Source organism: Trachinotus anak, unplaced genomic scaffold, assembly GCF_046630095.1.
Source record: "Trachinotus anak isolate AG129_WGS33_773 ecotype Australia unplaced genomic scaffold, CSIRO_AGI_Tana_v1 ptg000016l, whole genome shotgun sequence".
Taxonomy (NCBI): domain Eukaryota; kingdom Metazoa; phylum Chordata; class Actinopteri; order Carangiformes; family Carangidae; genus Trachinotus; species Trachinotus anak.
The window spans coordinates 929,333-949,675 of record NW_027273867.1 but is presented as its reverse complement, the minus strand read 5'-3'; the positions used below and the strand labels follow the sequence as shown (position 1 = coordinate 949,675).

Below are 20,343 nucleotides of genomic sequence, written 5' to 3'. Positions count from 1 at the left end.
CCGGCCACATCATTCAAACTCCAGACACACACAGCTGTTAATACCTGCAGACTGATCCAGCTGTGATCTGCTCTGATCCAAATGTAATCCAGATGTGATCAGCTCTGATCCAGATGTGCTGTCATCATCAGAAAGTAACGTGTTCAGATGATGGTTCTTCACTTGCATGAAGACATGAGCGAGGGAAACTGGCTGTTAGAACATCACTATGAGAACATTGCTAGAATGTCACTGTGAGAATGTTGCTGTGAAAACATTGTTAGAACTTCAGCATTAGAACATCACTGTGAGAATGTCACTGTTAGAACATTCTCATGTGAGGATAGGTGTTTGACACGGAAATCTGTCAGTTAAAACCTGTCTGTCATTTGCTGCTGTGTGGAACCTTCAGTCATCACCGCTCTCTGATCACTGAGGACATTTTCTGGCCTCATTGTTTTTAAATGGCATCACTGCTCACTGGGGGGTGGCACCATGGTGACAATGAATAAAGTAATCCATCATAACAACAATCAAATAAATTCTTTCTGTTTGTGGTTCACCTGCAGTACCTTAGTGCTGTCACGGTTTGATCCGTAACTTTCAGAAACATTATGCTAAAACTAAGGTAGGTATTGATTTTCCTCTTTAATTGTTAACAGAACGTTATTCTTGCATTGATTGATTTTGGAAGATAGAAATCTGCTGTGGTTCTTTGAAGGCATATTGATCCTCTGCTATATAGATAAAATTTGAGGTCCAGTTTTCTGAAGCCTCACCTCCTGTCATGTTGGGTGAAAACAGGTTTAAAGGCAGGTCTCACTGTTGAGTGTTGCAGTGGTTTCTTCTCAGCTCTGTTTGGCTCTGTGTCACATGTTGTTTGACTTCTCTTTACAAATCAGTGCAGCTGAAACAGCTGCAGCTGATCAAACCTGCTCAGCATGTTGGAGATACTTAAAGAGACAGTCCAATGTTTAAGGAGTCAGCATGTGGCTGACACAGAGTGTGCATCAATGTGAGGAGAAATAAACATCCTGAGTGTTTGGTAGCTGGACTCTGGTTGAAGTAATGTGACCTTGAATGCAGCCTGTTTTAATGCAGGAAGTATGAGCCATGAGGACGTACTGCACCTTTCACTTAGAAATCTGTGTGTTTGGGTTTTTCATTATAAATGAACAGTGGCAGATGATGAGTTGTTTTCCAGTGATGGGGGAGTGGCTGTGATGACCTCACACCATCATCTCAGAGAGAAGCCTAAAGAAATAAAACTACACTTCCGTCTTCACACTTCAGACTTTCGTCTGCCATCAGGACATGAGGATTTCCCTGAATGTCGGGCTGTTCCCTTAAACGGTTTGTGGCCCTCTGTTAGTGCACTGTCCATCCAGATGTTACTGTCCCCACATGTTGACTGAGGGAACGGTCCTCTGTTGCTGTGATGTTCTGTTGGTCTTTCACAGTTAAAACTTACTGAGGGGAAAGAAGAGGTACTAAAGCTCCAGATTCACAGTCACAGGTCATTTGTCAGTCATTTAAATTGTTGATCTAGCATCAGACAGTGCAAAGGTTTCTACCTCCCCTGGGCAGAGTGACCTGTGTGCAGCAGTGTTCCTCAGAGAGGATGGAGAATATCAGTGATAATCAGTGATACAGGATCAGGTCCTGAGGACAAATATCTTCAAAGTTAGAGTAAAGACTTCCACGTTGATCTGGTGCTGCCCTGATGAGACTCCCTGCGTGGACACAAGTGTGACATCCTGTGAGCTGTGATATTAAATGTCTGAGTCCCACAACACTGAACACAGCTATCACAACAGAGGAGCCGATGGGTCGGCAGACAGAGCTCAGGACTGAACTGAGGAGATGGGCCTTTGTTAACATGGGACCCCACCCAGAGCTCTGTCTACAGCCTCACTACCTTCATGACCTGAAGCACTACACACGCTCAGAGGCTTTTCTTGTAGCCCTGAGTCATGGAGCTGCTGCAGGAAACAGTGCTAAGCTGTGGCTGCAACCGAGAAGAGCTGGTTGTCTCCTGACGCCACCTTGTGGCCAAAATCCATCTCACAATGGTCCAGACCTGAAGTAGGGCAGCTCATAAACATGTAACCTTTGTGATGACGACAGGATGATTTCAGGTAAGAAGTGAGGTCATAGTTTGGGTTAGGGTATAGATGTCTGCCTTGTGGGAGTAAACATAAAAACACATTTTCAGGTAAATCTTGAAGTTGTGTAACTTTTTATTCTCAGATTTCTCTCTCAGCACCTGTGGAAAAATGTGGGTGGTTCTTCAGCACAGAGAGGAGGCGGGAGCACAGGTAAACCTCTGTGACTCTGGGACAGAACATCAGTGATCCTGAACACAGCTGAAGAGTCAGTCACCTGACCTCAGTCCAGCTGAGTCTGAGTGTGTGTCACCAGGTTGTATGATGGTCACATGACGGTGCTCCTGTCTATCATTTGAATTGTAATGTCCTGAGTGTCCAAACTGTGAGTTCACTGTGACACAGAATGTCATGTCTGTCCGTCCTGAGGGAGGGACATCTCTGCTGTCCAGGTCTGAGGACAGTGGTGCACTGATTGTTATAAAACCTGACAAAAATAAAATTGAACTGCCGTGTTGTCTCCCCATCACCACCAGGGGGCCTCCTAGAGGACAAACTAAAGATGAAGTCTCCCCACCTCAGTTTCTTTCAGTGACGTCGTGTTAATATGAAGTGTTAACTGAGGTCTCTACGTCTCTGTCCTGCAGCTGATTAAATAATCATGATCAGTTTGGAGCAGGCACGTGACATTAAAATCTGTGATCGGGACATGAGAGACGTGTGTCCTTGTCCCCTCTGTCCTCTGTCAGTCAGACCACATTGTGGACCTGTGTGAAGCATCATTGTGTTTATCCTGTGTCAATCTTTATGCATAGGTACAGCGTTATGTAATGGGGCTCAGTCTGCGGCAGGAGAGCCGCATCACTCAGCAACTCTGCAGAAAGTCGCAGTTTGCTGCAGTGAGAGCAGCTCCTGAACGCACCACACCCTGCTGCAGCCCGCGGAGCAGACACACACACTGACAGCACGTTAACCTGAACGGGACAGAAGACACACACACAGAGCTACACCACTGCCGAGGTAAGATGACCTGCTCCCCGCATGTTGTCCCGCAGCAGAGACCTGGACAGGTGAACTGAAACAGGACATTTAAGACTGCGCCGCGTCAGTTCGGGGGGGTGGGTGGGTGGGTGTCCGGCCGCTGGTCCTTACACTGCATTCCATCAAATCCGAGCGGGACATTTCATATTTAGTTTATTTCTACGTGGTGTCAGCCCCTGGACTGTGCCAGGTCCAACCGGTGCTTCGTTCTCTGCTGCGGACCACCGGATGGTCCGGACGGTCCAGACCAAATGGGGACTGACTCCTCTCTCTACGTCTCATTGTGCTGTGGCTGCTGATCTAAAGATGTGACTGCACATGGTGGATGTTATGTGGATGAATATTTGACAAACAGGCAGCTCTGCTGCTGCAGCCTCCTCTTCCTCCTCCGCCAGCTGAAGTCCTTGGCTCTGCTGAGTCAAGGTTGTTCCTGATAGACCTGGATCCTGCAGCTCTGACCTAGACAGGTTTATTCTCTGAGCAGAGAGCATAGAATGACAACTGAACTAAAGCAAACAATGTTCAGAGCACTGGCTTTCAGGAGCCCTGGTCCTCAGCAGTCAGTCAGTGTAACAGCTCTTGTTAGAGGACAAACACAGTCACAGTGACAAGAACTCAGACTGCACCACCTCCACATTTTTATCAGAGCACACTGACCTGCTGTGATAGGACAGCAGCCATCTTGTTTGTGTCTGTTAATCCCACTAACTTCCCCTGAGCTCTCAGCTGCATCTCGTGGTCTTCTTCACAGTTAATCTGTATGATTTATAATTTATAATGTGTCAGTTACCTATGTGTGTGTGTGTGTGTCACCTAGCTTTGTGTAAGGTTGAGGTGTAACACAGGTGATGAGAGCATCTCTGATTGGCTGAGACAAGTTGGACCCTGCAGTGATAAATGATAAATCGTCTTACAGGGTGTGATGGGGTCGTTATGAATGAATGAGGGGTTCATGTGTGTTAAAATGTCTTCTCCTCTTTGCTTGGTGTTAAAAAAGAAATGTGAGTAAATTGTAGTGTTTGTAGACGTGGATTCAGATGTCTGGGTCTCTCGTCATAGGCAGGTGTCTGCTTGTTGGATCTTTATGTGGTTGAGTTGGCCTGAGTTCTGAGTCTGGAGGTTTGAAACAAAGAAAGATTATTCAGAGACTAGGACCTGACCTGAGGTCTGAGTCTGAAGCTTTAGAGACAAAGAAAGGTTCTTCAGAGACCAGGACCTGATCTAAGGTCTGTGTCTGAAGGTTTAGAAACAAAGAAAGGTTCTTTAGTTTTAATGTTTGTTGTGTTTAAAATAAACAAACTAAATCAACGTCTACTGTTGTTGATTCAGTTGTGTTGTTTTGTCTTGTGTTCTACAGTCTGTTTATTCACATAAATGAATTCCTTGTATGTGCAAACCTACTTGGCAATAAAACAGATTCTGATATTCTCCAGGTTCTGCAGCCTGTTTATTCTCCAGGTTCTATAGTCAGTTCATTCTCCAGGGTCTACATTCTTAATTATACAGGTTAACATAAAAAAACATAATGTGTTAACATAAAAAAAATACTTGTGAATACCTCAGTATTTTTAAGAAAAAGAACTCCAGTACTTTAAGTCAAGTAAAAATTTGACTTAACAACTTTGACTTGTACTGCAGTAATATCAGGAGGATCTGGACTGTGACTCCAGTGATGGAGCTGTGGACCACCTCCACCTCTGGATGTACATGAGAAAGAGAGTTGGAGAATAAAGGTCCTTTAAAGATGTGGATGATACGTGTTTAGATTTGGGGATCAGAACATGGACAGAAACAAAGACAAATAAGACAAAAGATGAGAATTAAAACAACTGCACAGAGACGTGGTGGTGTTGGTGGTAGAGTTAATGGTGGTGGGGTTGTAGGTGGTAGGGTTTGTGGTGGTTGTAGGATTGCCAACCGTCCTGCAAAATACGGAATCACCCCGTAATTGGAAACCAAAACACGTGTTCTGTATTGAACTGATACGGGACACGCTTTGTTCTGTAGTTTTGAGAATCAAATCAATACAAATCTATGGGAGAGAAATATTACAGGTTATTTAGTAACCTGTGACACCAAAGTTCTGAGGCTGTTTCAAAAAAACTTCTTACATTGTTCTGCCTATCTGACCCACAGTACACTGTTAGTCTGCACAGACTCACTACAACCAAATATGTGTGCATTTTGGCAAAGTGTAGTATTCAGGTGGCTGAACTGATGGAATGCTTGTCCTTGATACTGGATCTTTATGGCAGTGACCTCGGTTCAGGTCCAACCTGTGGTCCCTGCTGCACGTTGTTCCTTCTTTTTGCTTCTTCAATTCATGAGTTTTACTTGTTTACAAAAGGCAAACTGTCCAAATTCACAATACAAAATGTCATCCTCATTGTTTTTCAGTTACTTGGAGTGTGGAGTGGAACAGGTTTAATCATCAAATAATTTATTCATTAATCCATTCATGTATTCATCTATCAGTTCATTCATTTTTGCTTCAAGGCCATTCATGTGTTGGTCAGTGTCACAAACTGGCTCAAAGTTATTGTGGAACGTTTTGCAACAATGCACTTTTCCTCACTTTGACCAGCAGATGTCCTCATTGAGCTCTGATTTGAAAAGCTTTGAGTAATTAACCATTTTTCGATACAACTGCATTGAAAGCTTTGCTGGTTCATAAGGCTTCTCTTCGCCATCACTGGTTAGACAATGACAAAGGGCGATTTGTATGAGATAGAAGGAAATCTTCCTGCTCTCTCTCAGCCTGTCTGTCAGGCTGTTGTTACTCCACCCAAACAGAATGCGCTTCTCTCGCCTGAGTCATGACCAATGGCAAGGTGTGGGATTTAAAAAAGGTTGACCCGCAAGCTTAGTCTGCTATCAAAGAAAAATAAATTACAAAAGTATGGAACAGCTAAACGAGTGTCAGTGGCTGGGATGAGTGGGCGACAATGGGCACAAGGCCAACTGCACCGTCTGCCACCAGGTTTTCTCCATTAGAGTTGCCCAGGGGTTGTGCCTCTGTATGTTTTACCATCACTATACCGTTTGTCCACTGACATGACTGTTTTTTTCATCCACGTGTTTCCTGATTTTGTGTTTTGCGTCTGTCCAGAATTTCGTGGGGAACTGATGGTTTAGTCAATAGTTGTTTGATCAGCTGTTCTGGGTTGTGTTTGTGTAACAGAGCTGAGTGTGGTCAGTTGTTCCCGGGTGAATTCTAGCTGTCGCTTCTACAAGTGCTGTGCTGTTTCGAGTCTGGAGAGTTCATTGTCTAATTAAAATTTCACTGACGTCAGTACAGCGTGATGAGTCTGGAGGGTTGTGCAGCAGAAATGAATGTGACTTTATCTCAGCCACTCAGTCAGTCTATAAAACAGGAACAGTCCACAACATTTGTGCAAAAGTGTGTCTCCAATGTTCTTCCCAAGATGCTAAATGAGAAAATACTAATAATGAAGAGTAATATTATTATTTTGGCCATTGGCACGTCCCTATTGAACAACATGACATCTGTATCTAAAATATCACCAATAAATTTATTTTTATCAAAAGTTTATTGTTGTCAGGACTATATGTGTGTCCCTATTTACATAAGATATATTTATTTAAAAAAAAAAAACATTTTTTGTAAAAAAAAAATCATGATTTATGTGTCCTTCAGTTTGTTTTACCAGCCTATCACACTAACTTGTTTGTCTATAAATGATGTACTGTTGCTTTAACTGACATCACAAAGAGGAAGTGACATCATTTGAGGTTTTGGAACAGCCAAGAACAAAAGCAGGACAGTTGTGACATTCTATAATATTGTTTATTTGTTGGATTTTAATGTTAGATGTGGTCTGTCGAGCTCAACCAAGCCTCCCCATCACACAAAGTACTGAGAGACATTTTTTTTAATTAAAAATTTTACACTCCTAATTCAAAGAAAATTGTGTTTCAGATTGAATGTGTGTGTTAGGTCAGGAACTTGACTACATGGTGAACAGTGGTCATTTAAGGATGAAATTTACCACTCATCACGCACAACATTTTTTAGTGTTGCATTTGTTGTTGTTTTTAATTCACATTTTAAACTACTGTTTGTTCAGCAGTACTTTTTTCTCTGTGCTGTTTTTATTAAAGCCTGATTTTGACATGTATTTCCAATCTTTTGTAATTAGGTCAGACCTACATTTACATCCTGAATTAACAAACATTTAACTAACTAACTAACTAACTAACTAACTAACTAACATTTCATTTAACTAGCTAAACTAACTAACTGAAGTTAGATGGTGGCTAAAACCAACAGATTATATACACAGATAGAGATATAAATCATATACAATCATATAAAGTATAAAGATAGTTTGTCCAGACCACCCCGTCACACCAGTTACCACCCCATCACACCAGTTACCACCCCATCACACCAATTATCACCCCGTCACACCAGTTACCACCCCATCACACCAGTTACCACCCCATCACACCAATTATCACCCCGTCACATCAGTTACCACCCTATCACATCAGTTACCACCCCGTCACCTCAGTTACCACCCCGTATATGAATGTAGTTGGTGTGATACAAAAAAAGTTGTTTGTTTAGTGAAACAGAGGGTCCAGCAGCAGGAGGCGCATCACAGCCTCCTGTCCTGACTGGGTCTTGGTTTGTCTCTGTCCTGTCCTAATTCAGTCCTGGTTTGCCTCAGTGCTGTTCTGACTCAGTCCTGTTAAAGTTGTCTTTGTCCATCTGCAGCAGGATGGCTCATAATGATAAAGACCCCATGCCTGCGGTGGGGACCCTCTCCCCAGGCCAACTGCAGTCCCACCTCAAGATGGAGCCCAAGACTCTGGGGGTAAACCAAACCACATACCATGTAGCTGTGTCACTCACATATAGATGCAGAAAAGTTTTCTAATTTAAAGGGATACACGACTATTTACCATAGTATGAATGTACCTGATCACCTCCCCCATCACAGGCAATCCAGATCGTCATTGGGGCTTTGATCCTTTGTCTGAGTGCCTCTGTACTCCAGATCCACGAGGTCCATTTCACAGGGGACGTGGCCCTCTTCCTGATCGTCGTCATACAGGTCAGTTAGTTTTGGTGGATCTGGATTCAGGCAGGTCCCAGCATCTCTTCGTACCGTCAGACAGAACTGATGCACCTGAATTTCCACATACTGTGTCTAAGTGAGCTTTGTTGTGACCTACCAGGTGACCTTGTCTGGTTCAGTGCTCGTCCACAGTGGGAGGAGACCTACTCTGTTCTGGGTGAGTCTGGTGTCTACAGTCTGGATCAGTGACACAGATCATTTAAAGGAGCAATGCACCCAATAACATTAAGTCAAAGGCCTCTGGAGTCATGGTGGTAAACTCTGTAAAATCTGTTTATAATCTTAGGCCTGGGTCTGTTCCAGAGTTTCTGAACCCTGAGATGAATCTGGGTTTTCTGCTCCAGAAACTGAGATCACTTTAACTCTGAGTCAGTTGCCATGGTTATAGACTGTGAAGCTAACCTGCTCTCTGGCAGGTTTTCTTCAACAAGGAGTCTTTCTCTGTTTACTCCTGTCACGCTTTCAGAAGCTTCTGACATGGCGTCATTTCCTCATCATAGCGTCTTCATCACAGAGTAGATCAGAGACATTCGTTTAAAAAGTTCACATCGGACAAGATTAAAATCCTGAGCAGACATTAGTTTGTTACTGGAGACCTCTCTTTACTAACATGACCTCTGTTGTGAAGATCAGTCAGTGTGAGGACAGAGACACAGACAGACACAGACAGACATAGAAACACCTGCCAAAGTCAACAGAACCGTCTCTGTGTGACCTCCTGTCTCCAAGACCACATTTAGTCATAATGACACACACACATGTTGTAATAGGCCACTTTTGGGGACATACATAGACTGAAGCTTCATTTCCTGGAGACTTACCTGAGCTGCCCCTAATTAACTGGTCTTTAGTCTGAACTTTGTCCCCAAGCATAGCCTAAGACAGAAACACAGACACACACTGCAGGACGCTTCAGATGAGTGTCGACATGATGATTCACCTGTCCTTCTGTGTTGTCACTACTGTACATCCACACTGCTGCTGCTGTCCATTACAGGTGAAGTGCGTCCTTGTGCTGCACCTCATTAGTGCTGCGTTCGCCACTGCAGCCCTGGGTCTGATGTCCAAACACCTCCCATACCGCCAGGACTCGTACCACTGTGAACACTGCCGCAGGCTGGAGCTGCACGCTGTGGTATGGTCTTTAAAGCCCACACAAAGAGGCCAGAGCTGTGAACCCAGTCCTTCAGATTAAAGGTTTAATGATGTAGTAATGATCATGAAGTAAACGGAGCCATGTTAGGGACACAGCAGTCTGCTGTTCAAATGTAGTGTGTTTCTCTGGTTTTGTGGCAGCTCCTGTTACAGCCTGATCAGGACTAACATCTAAAACAGTTACTGTAACTGAACCTGACCTAAACAAGGTGATCAGGATCTACATGTAGGAGTCACATGGTGCAAGACTGAAACAATGTTGGCAGTGACAGAGGAAACTATCACAGTTTGAATCAAACTAGAAACTTGTTGGACACGAGTTAGGGACTATACATTTAAATCTAAAGAACTGGAATTACAGTGTTACAAACTATGAAATCACTATGGGTCATATTTATAAAACAGCTGAGCTAAAGGTAGCCCCAGGTCCAGATCTAGGTCCAGGTCCAGAGGCACGCTGGAGTCTGTAGACCCCAGTGATAGTATACTGTATATTAATGGACACCCTTATTGACCACCAAACAGCAGCTTTCACTTGTGGCTATCAGTCTGATACCATAGGGATTTACACAGCCAGGGGCAGACCAGACCAAAGGGGCCCCAGTGGCCCCTCATATAAGCACATTTTGCAATGACAAATATAAACCCCCTTAAACCTCTCATAAAGACACTATACTGTGCACTGCTGCCCCACAGCCCCCCCTAGGTGGGGCCCCTGATTATGTAGCTAGTTTCTAAGTTTCTACAAGTCTGCATGCAAGGCATTTAGGGGACATATGGGGCCCTTGAGAATGTAGGACCACCACTGTAAACACCACTGGGGGGGGGGGGGGGGGGGGGGGGCTTAACAAGACTGAACAAGCATGTGTGACTCTGATGAACACTGGTGTATCTGTGTAACCTGTTGATGACTTGACAATATTTTATGAATATGACCCCAGTTTAAAGGAGATGAATTATATTTAGACATTTGGACTTTTGGACCCCAGATAAAGCACTGCAGAGTGTTGGTAGAAATTGTTGATACAAGATGAATCTGTAAAAACTGATTGAACAATCTTTAATCTCTGATTGGATCAAGTTCCACACATGGAGGTGTTGTTGGTGAGAGGGGGCAGGCTGTGGAGCATACAGAGCCATCATGACGTATGACTGTGCATTTAGAATCACATGATGAATTCATGGTCAACACTACATGTTGTGAAAAAGCAGACTCCATGTTTCTCTGTCTTTACTGTCCACTGCAGCAACATTGTTTCAGGAAATGCACCGGGCTGATCGAGCAAAAGTGTAAAGTAAGTGACTGACTCCTGTTCCAACTCATACTTTGGTCAGATAGGTCATGTTGTTGTTATGTCCTGTGCACTGCATGTAGAAGACAGACATGTCTGAGACTTTCACATTTCTGGAATTGTCAGTGTCACAGTACGACACACACTTCCTGTTTTCTGACCGGACTCTATGTGCTCCTGGATCTCTGCTCAGCTGCTGATTGACGGGATCCTGGGGACGCTGGTGATCTTCCTGGTGCTGGAGCTGCTGATCTGTATCACTGCCATGTTGTTTGGACTCAGTGTCCTCGCTGCTGGTGGAAGCCAGGTTAGCTCTGGTACCTTCATCAATTGACATTTGACATCTAGGGGGCAGGAAAACAACAAGTCACACAGGTATAGTGATGATATGAATGGAGTAGTTCAGCTGAGGTGAATTCAATGAGTGGTTTGGATTCATGGTGCACTAGATCAGACAGTAGTTGGTAAGATGTAATGAAACCCAACTCTCTGTTAAATAAAGTTTTATGTTATTGAAGTACAATGATAACTTAGCAGTAGGGAGGTAATTAGCACTTGGTGATAAAATAAAGTTCTCAGGTGATGTTGTTCGAGCAGTTAGGCAGGTTTTACATGTAGGACAGATACATCACATAGAAACTGGTCTGAGTGGAGACAGGTGGTTATTCAGCTAACCAAGGTAAACAGGTGATAAGTGATGTGGCTACATGTTAGCTGACTGGGAGAAGAAAGAGTCAGTAGTCACATCCTCAGGTGAAATGTTGAGGTTAATAATAAGGACAAACAGAGGTGTAAATGGACTGAGACTGATGGGGACAAGGAAGTGACAACAGTGAATTTGATAAGTGGAGTTCACTCCTTGAAGACTGAGTTATGGTTAAAAGTTAACGTTAAAAATCTTATGAGGGAAATTTAAGCGGAATGAACACTAACCCAAAAATAAAACACTGGAGAAGTGTAAAATGTGGGACCTTTAATAAAGATCAGAGTGTTGATGACTCACACATGTATCACATTATATTCAGACATCAATGTGTCCATGTATTTGTTTGTACAAACTGTATTCAGCCATTAAAAGTTGCTCCTGTTACTGTGTGTGTGTCCTGCAGGCTCCAAGTCAAAGACCTGTCTATCCACAAACTCGGCCCCCACCTGCTCCAGCTGCTGTGCAGGCTGCTCCAGCTGTGCAGGCTGCTCCAGCTGCAGCTGAGCCATCTCAGGTATCTGCTGTGTGTGACCATGACCATCACATGCCCTGATGCTTTTGAACACACAGTGATCACACACTGAATAAACAGTGAACACACAGTGAACACACACTGAAGACACAGTGAAAACACACTGAATGCACAGTGAATACACAGTGAACACACAGTGAGCACACAGTGAACACACACAGTAAATACACAGTGAACACACAGTGATGAAACACTGAATACACAGTGAACACACACAGTGAACACACACTTGACCACACCCAGGTCAACATGTTGATGCACTCTGTCGGCAGGTGGCTGTGGTGGTGACTGAACCAGACTCAGAGCAGATGGAGGACATCTCCACCCCACCCACTGAACCCCAGGTGGAGCCGATTGAGGCTGTGGTGACAGAGCCCTGAACACACACTGCTCACACTGTGGTGTCATGTCATGTCAGATGCAGCATGGACATGGACATCAGCTGAGTGGTCGCTATATATTCACCTGGATGACTCGTGTGACTTAGGTGACAAAGTGACAACAGAGTGTTGTCCTTTCCTTTCATTTCTGGCATGACATGAACACAGCATCAGTGTTAGCACAGCTGGACTCATAGGTCACTATGTGGTGGTTCTGACTTGGATCAGTGTTATTAGTAATGTTGGTCTATTCTGCAGATACTAAGATATTCATAGAAATAATAACAGAGAGATTCAGGCAGCGACAGGAGGCAAAGAGTGTGTAGCATATATTCACTTCACTAACAGTGCACTCTTTGTGTTAATTAGACTGAAGTTAGATTCAATATGTAACCTGGTACAGTTCTGCCTTTCTCAAAACTCTGTTTCCCAAAGCATTTGACTCGCAATAAGATGTTGTTGTTGTTGCTCAGTTACAAAACTAAGTTCTTGTCTTAACTCCCCAGTAAACTGATGACCGAGTTTTACATCCATCCATTGTTTGTTCTAATATGTCAGACCTCTTATCTTCTATAAAACAGGGTGGTCAACATCAGAGTAGCAGACATGTATGTATGGGTATGTCTATCACCTGTTCATTATGTTGTGATCACAAAATATCAGTTTGCTATGGGAATCCACAAACATTAACATTTAAATGACAACTGAATTTATTATGATAATATATATAATTATATTATTTATAATGCCCCCCGCTATCAACATTTAGCCTGCTTAGTTATTTCTCACAAATGTGCAGGATGTTGAAAACATAGCAGGAGACCTGTAGAGAGAGACAACTTTGCTTGTAGTTTGTCGTAGCTGTAAGAAAAACTCATGATGTCAGTATTTCAGGCCACAGTTATCTGTCACTGTTTTACTGCACTGGCTTGTTAGTGTTTTCACAGGATGGCATGATGAAAATGAATGTATGACCATTTAATCAGTGTAAATAAAGTTACTGCTGCAGTAGTAAAAAAGAACAACAGTTGTATTTTTCATTTATACACACAGTTTACATTAGGTAATTTCCTAAAGTATTCCCACATGGCAGCATTAGAGGATGTCTGTTTCTGTAAACCAGGTCTCTAACCCTAACCCTTAATAAAACCCTCACTGGGTCCACAGTAATAATTAGGAGCTAAGGTACTGTTACTTCTATAAAGTGTGTAGACGTCACCTAACTCAGCACCACATTAGTCTACTACCACAGCCTTGGGTTTGTTTATTCATCTTTATTTATGGACAATAGAGATGAATAAACAGGTCAAATCATGAACCCAGTGACACTGTTGTTTATCATAATTCATCAATATCTATAATGTCACTTATTGTCTGCAGACTAGAGGTCAGCTGACACCAAAGGTTTTGGGCTTCTTTGAAATGGCTTTCCAAGACCATGTATTAAGTTTGGTCCAGATACAAGCTGTTTCTGAGATATGACTTCACTTCCTGTTCTCCAACTTTGACCTGTTGGTTGTGGCACAGCACTTGAGTCACAGACATGAAACTTGGTGAAAAGCATCGTGGGAGTGTCTCCAATCAGTGTGCCAAATTTCAAAACTTTTTACCCTATGATTCTAGGGGCTACCTTAGAGTCCCATGGCCCCGTGTGTTAACAATAAGACTATGTTTCTGAGGTGTTAGGGGCCAAGCTATGAGTTTACTTGCAGGTCATCCAGGTCATTTTTATCTTCTTGAGGTGAGGTTGAAGTTTAACAGACTGATTGGTTTCATCTCACGCATATGCACCACTTCCACAATGACTGAGATTTCTAATGCAAAACCAGGCTTATGCACCTGTCTGTCTTTGTGTGTAACTCTGGCCCCTGGTGTCTGGAGTGGAGTCCTGTTCATGCTACATCCTGTTTGCTCTGCAGCCTTCAGCTCCTGACAACAGGCGTCAGCAAAGAGCAGCAGTGTGAGTGGAGGAACAAACCTGCTGCAGGTAGATAACCAGAGGATCTCAGAGTATTGTGGTTTATCTTTGAACCAAATCATTGAGGGTATTTTAAAGTAAAAATGAAGAATGACTCCATTATGGTGCTCCTTTATTTATTTGTATAGCACCAAATCATAACACACATAAGAGTCAGGGCACCTCACAGAGTTAGGTCCAGACCTTCCTTGTTACAGAGAGAAATCAACGGGTCCACAATGAGCAGCTCCAGGTGACAGTGGAGAGGAAACACTCTCTGACTGATAATAAAATATTCAGTGTCAGCAAAGTGACAAATCATATTTTTTACACATCACTTTTTTTTTTTTTTTTTGTCCTGTCCCAATATCATTGGCAAGCAGTATGAGTGGTCTGGATGCCTTGTGTTGTTGGGGCAGATTTACTCTGCAAAGGAGGAGTGTGGGATACTCCTCCTATTGCATATTTTAACTTTATTAAGACAACCAGACCACATCAGGAGTGAGAGTGGACAGGAAGAAGAAAACAGAGGGAATATGGGGTAAAGGAAGATGGGAGTGGGGAGACGGGGAAAAACAACAACAACAACACAACAACAGAAAAACAACCACAGTAACAATAACAATAGTTAATAATATCCACATTTATGGTCGCTCTATAGTCTTTAACCATTAGATGCTCCGTATGTGTATTTGTGTATATGTGTATATGTGTGTGTGTGTGTGTGTGTGTGTGTGTGTGAATCTGTCTTTGTGTGTGTGTATGAGGGAAGGGGTAGGTGTGTGTACACATCACAATGTCAGATACATCAATCATATTCAAATGACCTTTGTGTCAATGTCTTCATGTAGGTGTCACATACAACATTAATTACACACAGACTGACTGTCTCCTCCTTCGTGTGTTATTCAGAGCTGTTTTAATCATGTGATGGATGTACAGACTAGTGTACAGTGATGTGGGTTAGAGAGCGTGGTGGTGCATGGTGCCACTCTCCTAATTCAGCGTGAATCTATAATAATGACTGTTTCATAGAGCTCCTGATAAACTGTACACAGATAAAGCACTTGTGTGACAGATTTGACTGAACTGTAAAAAACTGTTTCTGTGTCCGTGGAAAAATCAGTTCCTTTGACTTGATCCAGTTTCTGTCAATCAAGATGTCTTAGTTCCTATTGTTGTGTGTTTGCTGGGATCAATCAGAATACCCTCACTGTGGCCACCACCTTCACTGTAGTTTTTACAGGGTTCTTGAATGGTTGAGTTTACTTCAGTTACCAGGAGTCTTGATCATGGATGCCAGTACCAGTCTGCAGGGCTGAGGTTCAGGATCAGATTTTACATCCTCAGTGAAGTTCAGAAGGAAGTCAATACTGCACGTATTGCAAGGTTTCAGTCTTCAAACTGTGTCGTCTGAATGAACCTCCCACCTGTCTGTTCCCCTCCCCCACCTGGACACCTTGAGCTCTGTCCTGGGCAGATACCTCACAGACAGGCGAAGAGGAATTCAAGGTCAGAAACTTAAAACTAATGGTCAGAGCATGTCTGAGCTGCCACAATAACAGGGCCTGAAGCCACCTACCATTTTCCAACCCATTTCTGTGTGGTGTGACAAAAGCCTTGATGAAACGACAAAGGCCTCGATGAAACGGCGGAGGCTTAACAGCTGCGTTCCCATGATAACAAGGGTCCTGCAAAGTATTACCAGAGACGCTATGAGGACTCTGGGTGCCTGCCTGTTAGACTGTGATGTTTCATGTGTGCGCAGGTGAACCTTTGGGCGTGATGCTGGCGTTAACACCCACACCAGATCAGGAATCTGAACATTGATCCAGTCTGGTCCAAAGCATGGGATCAACAGTCTCACCATTCCATCAAGCAGGAACCATTCAGGTCTTTCAGACCACATGGGACATTCAGGACCATGTGGGACATTCAGATTATGTGGAACATTCAGACCCTGTGGGACATTCAGACCATGTGGGACATTCAGACCATGTGGGACATTGACAGACTACATGGGACATTCAGGTCATGTGGGACACTGATGCCTGATCATATAAAGATTCCTTATTCACTGTTGAGAGAGACACATACCTGCAGATCACAGAGGTCCTCACACTGAGAAGCCCAACCTGCTTCAGCAGCACAACACCAACCTTGGGTGTGTGTGTGTGTGTGTGTGTGTGTGTGTGTGTGTGTGTGTGTGTGTGTGTGTGTGTGTGGTTTTGGTACATTGTGTTTGGTTACACCCTGTATTATGTTGTTGTCTTTTCACTGTTTGTTCCACTCTGTCTAATGTTCTGAGGACAATGCAGCAGAACATTAATCTTCCTATTAGCAGCTGTGAGTCAGAGGTGCTTCTGCTACATTGAAGAAAGAGTTAATCTGTATACACAACACTCAGTGTGTAGCAATGTGATTTATGCACTGATAAGCAACTGTGCTGCTGAAAGAGTTGAGAGCTAAGTTGTCAGTAGTGTTTTCTGCCTGGTACTGTGGCACGACAAAACCATTAGACATCAAGTGCCCTGCAGGTATGTGCTTATAGGCTGCGTCACAGATCCCAGTATAACCCTGTGAAATGCATCAGCGTCAAATATTTACATTCTTCATAGCAGGATGCATCTATTTACTTCACCTATGCAGCTTTTTGTCAAGTGATTAGGTGAAGAGCGATAAATATGCAGGTTCAATTCAGGGCATCTGGGCCACTGTGGTGACTCATGGGAAGAACAAGAGCAAATCAACAAGCTGTCAAGTGGTCAAAAGTTTTACAGCATCACCATTTTTCTAGCTGTTATTGAAATTTAGAGCAATGTTTCTGTGTTTCTGAATTTAAAGTAGAAATAATAAAGATAACCCTGGGCTGCAAACAGGTCATCCCTGGTAGTAATGGTCACAGAGGAAACAAGGTTGTGTGAGACACCTTGGTCCCCACAGCTGGATAATTAATGGACACAGGAGAGTAATATGGTAGAGTAATATCATAGTACACATATCAAAGTGTAGTGCTGTGTGCCCAGAAACACTACAACAGCCTTCACAAGTCATGATGGGAAGCTAGTTTGCAAAGATTCTATTCAATTCAATTCAATTTTCTTTGTATAGTGCCAAATCATAATATACATTATCTCAAGGCACTTTACAGGGTAAGGTCAAGACCTTACTTTGTTACAGAGAAAAACCCAACAGTTCCCACGAAGAGCAAGCGCTTGGTGACAGGGGGGAGGAAAAACTCCCTTTTAACAGGAAGAAACCTCCAACAGAACCGGGCTCAGGGTGGGCGGCCGTCTGCCTCGACCGGTTGGGTTTAGGAGGAGAAAAAAGGGGGGGAGGGGGGAGGAGAGAGGAGAAAAGACAGAGAGAGAGACCAGGAACAGCTGTGTAGGTAATGGTGTTATCAATAATAATGACAGGTAACAGTGGTTAATAGTAAAGATGAGTAGTGGTGGATCTGGATCCTGCTGCTCCAGAGGCAGAGAGACCTGCAGAATGAGGACAGAGAGAGGGAGAGAGAGGAGAAGCACAAACTACAGGAGAGAAAAAATACAAAGTTAATGGCATGAAGTCATCGAGAGAGAGAGAGAGAGACAGAAATAGAGAGAGAGAGAGAGAGAGAGACAACGCCCAGTGAATCATGGGAATCCCCCAGCAGTCTAGCTCTATAGCAGCATAACTAAGGGATGGGTCAGAACATACCCGAACCAGACCTAACTATAAGCTTTTACAGGACAGTTTGAAGCCTGATCTTAAAGGTAGAGAGGGGGTCTGCCTCCCGAACCCACACTGGGAGCTGGTTCCACAGGAGAGGAGCCTGATAGCTGAAGGCTCTGCCCCCCATTCTACTCTTACAAACTCTGGGAACCACAAGTTGACCTGCATTTAGAGAGCGAAGTGTCCTATTAGGAAAATAGGGAACTATAAGCTCTCCAAGGTACGATGGTGCCTGACCATTAATGGCTTTGTAGGTGAGGAGGAGGATTTTAAATTCTATCCTGGATTTTTCAGGGAGCCAATGCAGAGAAGCTAACACAGGAGAGATGTGATCTCGTTTCCTAGTTCCTGTCAGTACTCGTGCTGCCGCATTTTGGATCAATTGGAGGCTTTTTACTGAATTTTTGGGACATCCTGACAATAAAGAGTTACAGTAGTCCAGTCTTGAGGTAACACATGCATGAACTAGCTTTTCAGCATCCTTTAGACACAGAATGGGTCTGATTTTAGCAATATTGCACAGGTGGAAGAAGGCTGTCCTAGAGACTTGCTTTATATGTGAAGTAAAGGACAAGTCCTGGTCAAAAATGACACCAAGGTTTCTGACTGTAGCACTGGAGGCCAAGGTGATGTCATCCAGAGTCAGTATATTATCACATAGTGTATCTCTGAGGTGTTTTGGGCCAATTACAATAACTTCAGTTTTGTCTGAGTTTAAGAGTAAGAAATTACTGGTCATCCAGGTTTTTATGTCTTTAAGACTCACCTGAAGCTTGGCTACCTGGTTAGTCTCACCTGGCTTCATGGATAAGTACAGCTGGGTGTCATCTGCGTAACAATGGAAATTTATCTGGTGCCTCCCAATAATGTTTCCTAGAGGAAGCATATATAGACTGAAGAGTATTGGTCCTAGCACAGAACCTTGTGGAACTCCATGACTGACTTTTGTGATGATAGAAGAGTCATTATTAACATGAACAAACTGGAGTCTATCTGACAGATATGACTTAAACCAGCTTAGTGCGGTTCCTTTAATGCTGACCATATGCTCTAGTCTCTGTAATAAAATCTTATGATCGATGGTGTCAAATGCAGCACTAAGATCTAGCAGGACAAGTATAGAGACAAGTCCATAGTCTGAGGCTATGAGGAGATCATTGGTGACCTCAACCAGAGCTGTTTCTGTGCTAAAACCTGACTGAAAATCTTCAAACAAATCATTCCTGTGCAAATAATCACATAACTGGTTTACAACAACCTTCTCAAAGATACGTTTCTAAGAGAAAGTGGCAAAATTTCACATCGGATATATGTGATGAAAGGCCCATTTACCACAAACCTACCTGGACCAAAAATAGCAACCAAAATGGGTCTTCCTTGTCCTGCTTCAAATGAAAGAGGAATTCAAACGGATGCAGTGAAAACACAATATTGGGGAGGTAAAAAAAACACCAACTGGCAGCTTCTTTACTAGATTGTCAAGCATTAAAGGAAAGTTGTAGATTGTTAACAGCCAATTGTATAGAATCAGCGTAACAATATGAAGTCATATCATATACATACAAATGAACATTACAGTTATTTCATGATCAGACAATATAAGTGGGGAGGGGGACTGGTGCTAAAATTGAATCCTGAGGGACACCTTACCTGCTTTCACACAGACAGATTTAGAACCAATAAGCAATCAGGTCACAAACAATATTCAGTAGTTTTTGTAAGAGCAGGGACTGGTCAACTAAATCAAAGGCTTTTGACAAGCAGGAACAAAGCAGAACAACACTTCTTTTAATCCATTTATCATTTCATATCAAACTTGACAATGTTGCATTATGCAGTGACATATACCGACATACTGACATATAGTGTCATATAGAGACATTTACTGACAGAAAGAGACACATACTGACAATATAGAGACATTTACTGACTTATACAGACATATAGAGACATATACTGACATACTGACATATAGTGACATATACAGTACTGACATATAGAGACATATAGTAACATATACTGATATATAGAGACATTTACTGACATATAGTGAGATGTAGTGACATGTGGAGAAATATACTGACATATAGTGATATATAGTGACATATACTGACATATAGAGACATATAATGACATATACTGACATATTGAAACATATAGAAACATATAATGACATCTAGTGACTAAACTAAACACCATTTCTATCCTTGGAGATGAGGTGGAGGCGATGGAAAGCTACAGTAACTGGAGTTTCACAGACTGGACTTGAAGTGCAACACTGAGGCTGTCTACAGGAAGGAACAAAGCAGACTCAACTTTTTGAGGAAGCAAGATGTGTGCTGCAAGATGTTGCATATTTTCTACCAGTCTGTTG

General features: G+C 42.9%; 1 protein-coding gene across 2 annotated transcripts; it reads left to right on the top strand.

Annotated features, from left to right (window-relative positions):
* The first annotated feature begins 2,848 nt into the window (after nt 1-2,848).
* Nucleotides 2,849-13,320, top strand: LOC139634303 (membrane-spanning 4-domains subfamily A member 6B). 2 transcript variants are annotated; one of them, XM_071500672.1, is made up of 9 exons: nt 2,849-3,104; nt 7,867-7,966; nt 8,093-8,206; nt 8,331-8,387; nt 9,228-9,365; nt 10,633-10,680; nt 10,871-10,984; nt 11,787-11,897; nt 12,188-13,320. In XM_071500672.1, exons 2-9 carry the CDS (start codon nt 7,871-7,873, stop codon nt 12,293-12,295), a joined length of 786 nt encoding a protein of 261 aa, XP_071356773.1. In that variant the 5' UTR covers nt 2,849-3,104; nt 7,867-7,870; the 3' UTR covers nt 12,296-13,320. The 2 variants fall into 2 exon arrangements, with proteins under 2 accessions (XP_071356773.1, XP_071356774.1); XM_071500673.1 differs by lacking the exon at nt 10,633-10,680 and having other exon boundaries at nt 2,924-3,104.
* Nucleotides 13,321-20,343: the final 7,023 nt, after the last annotated feature.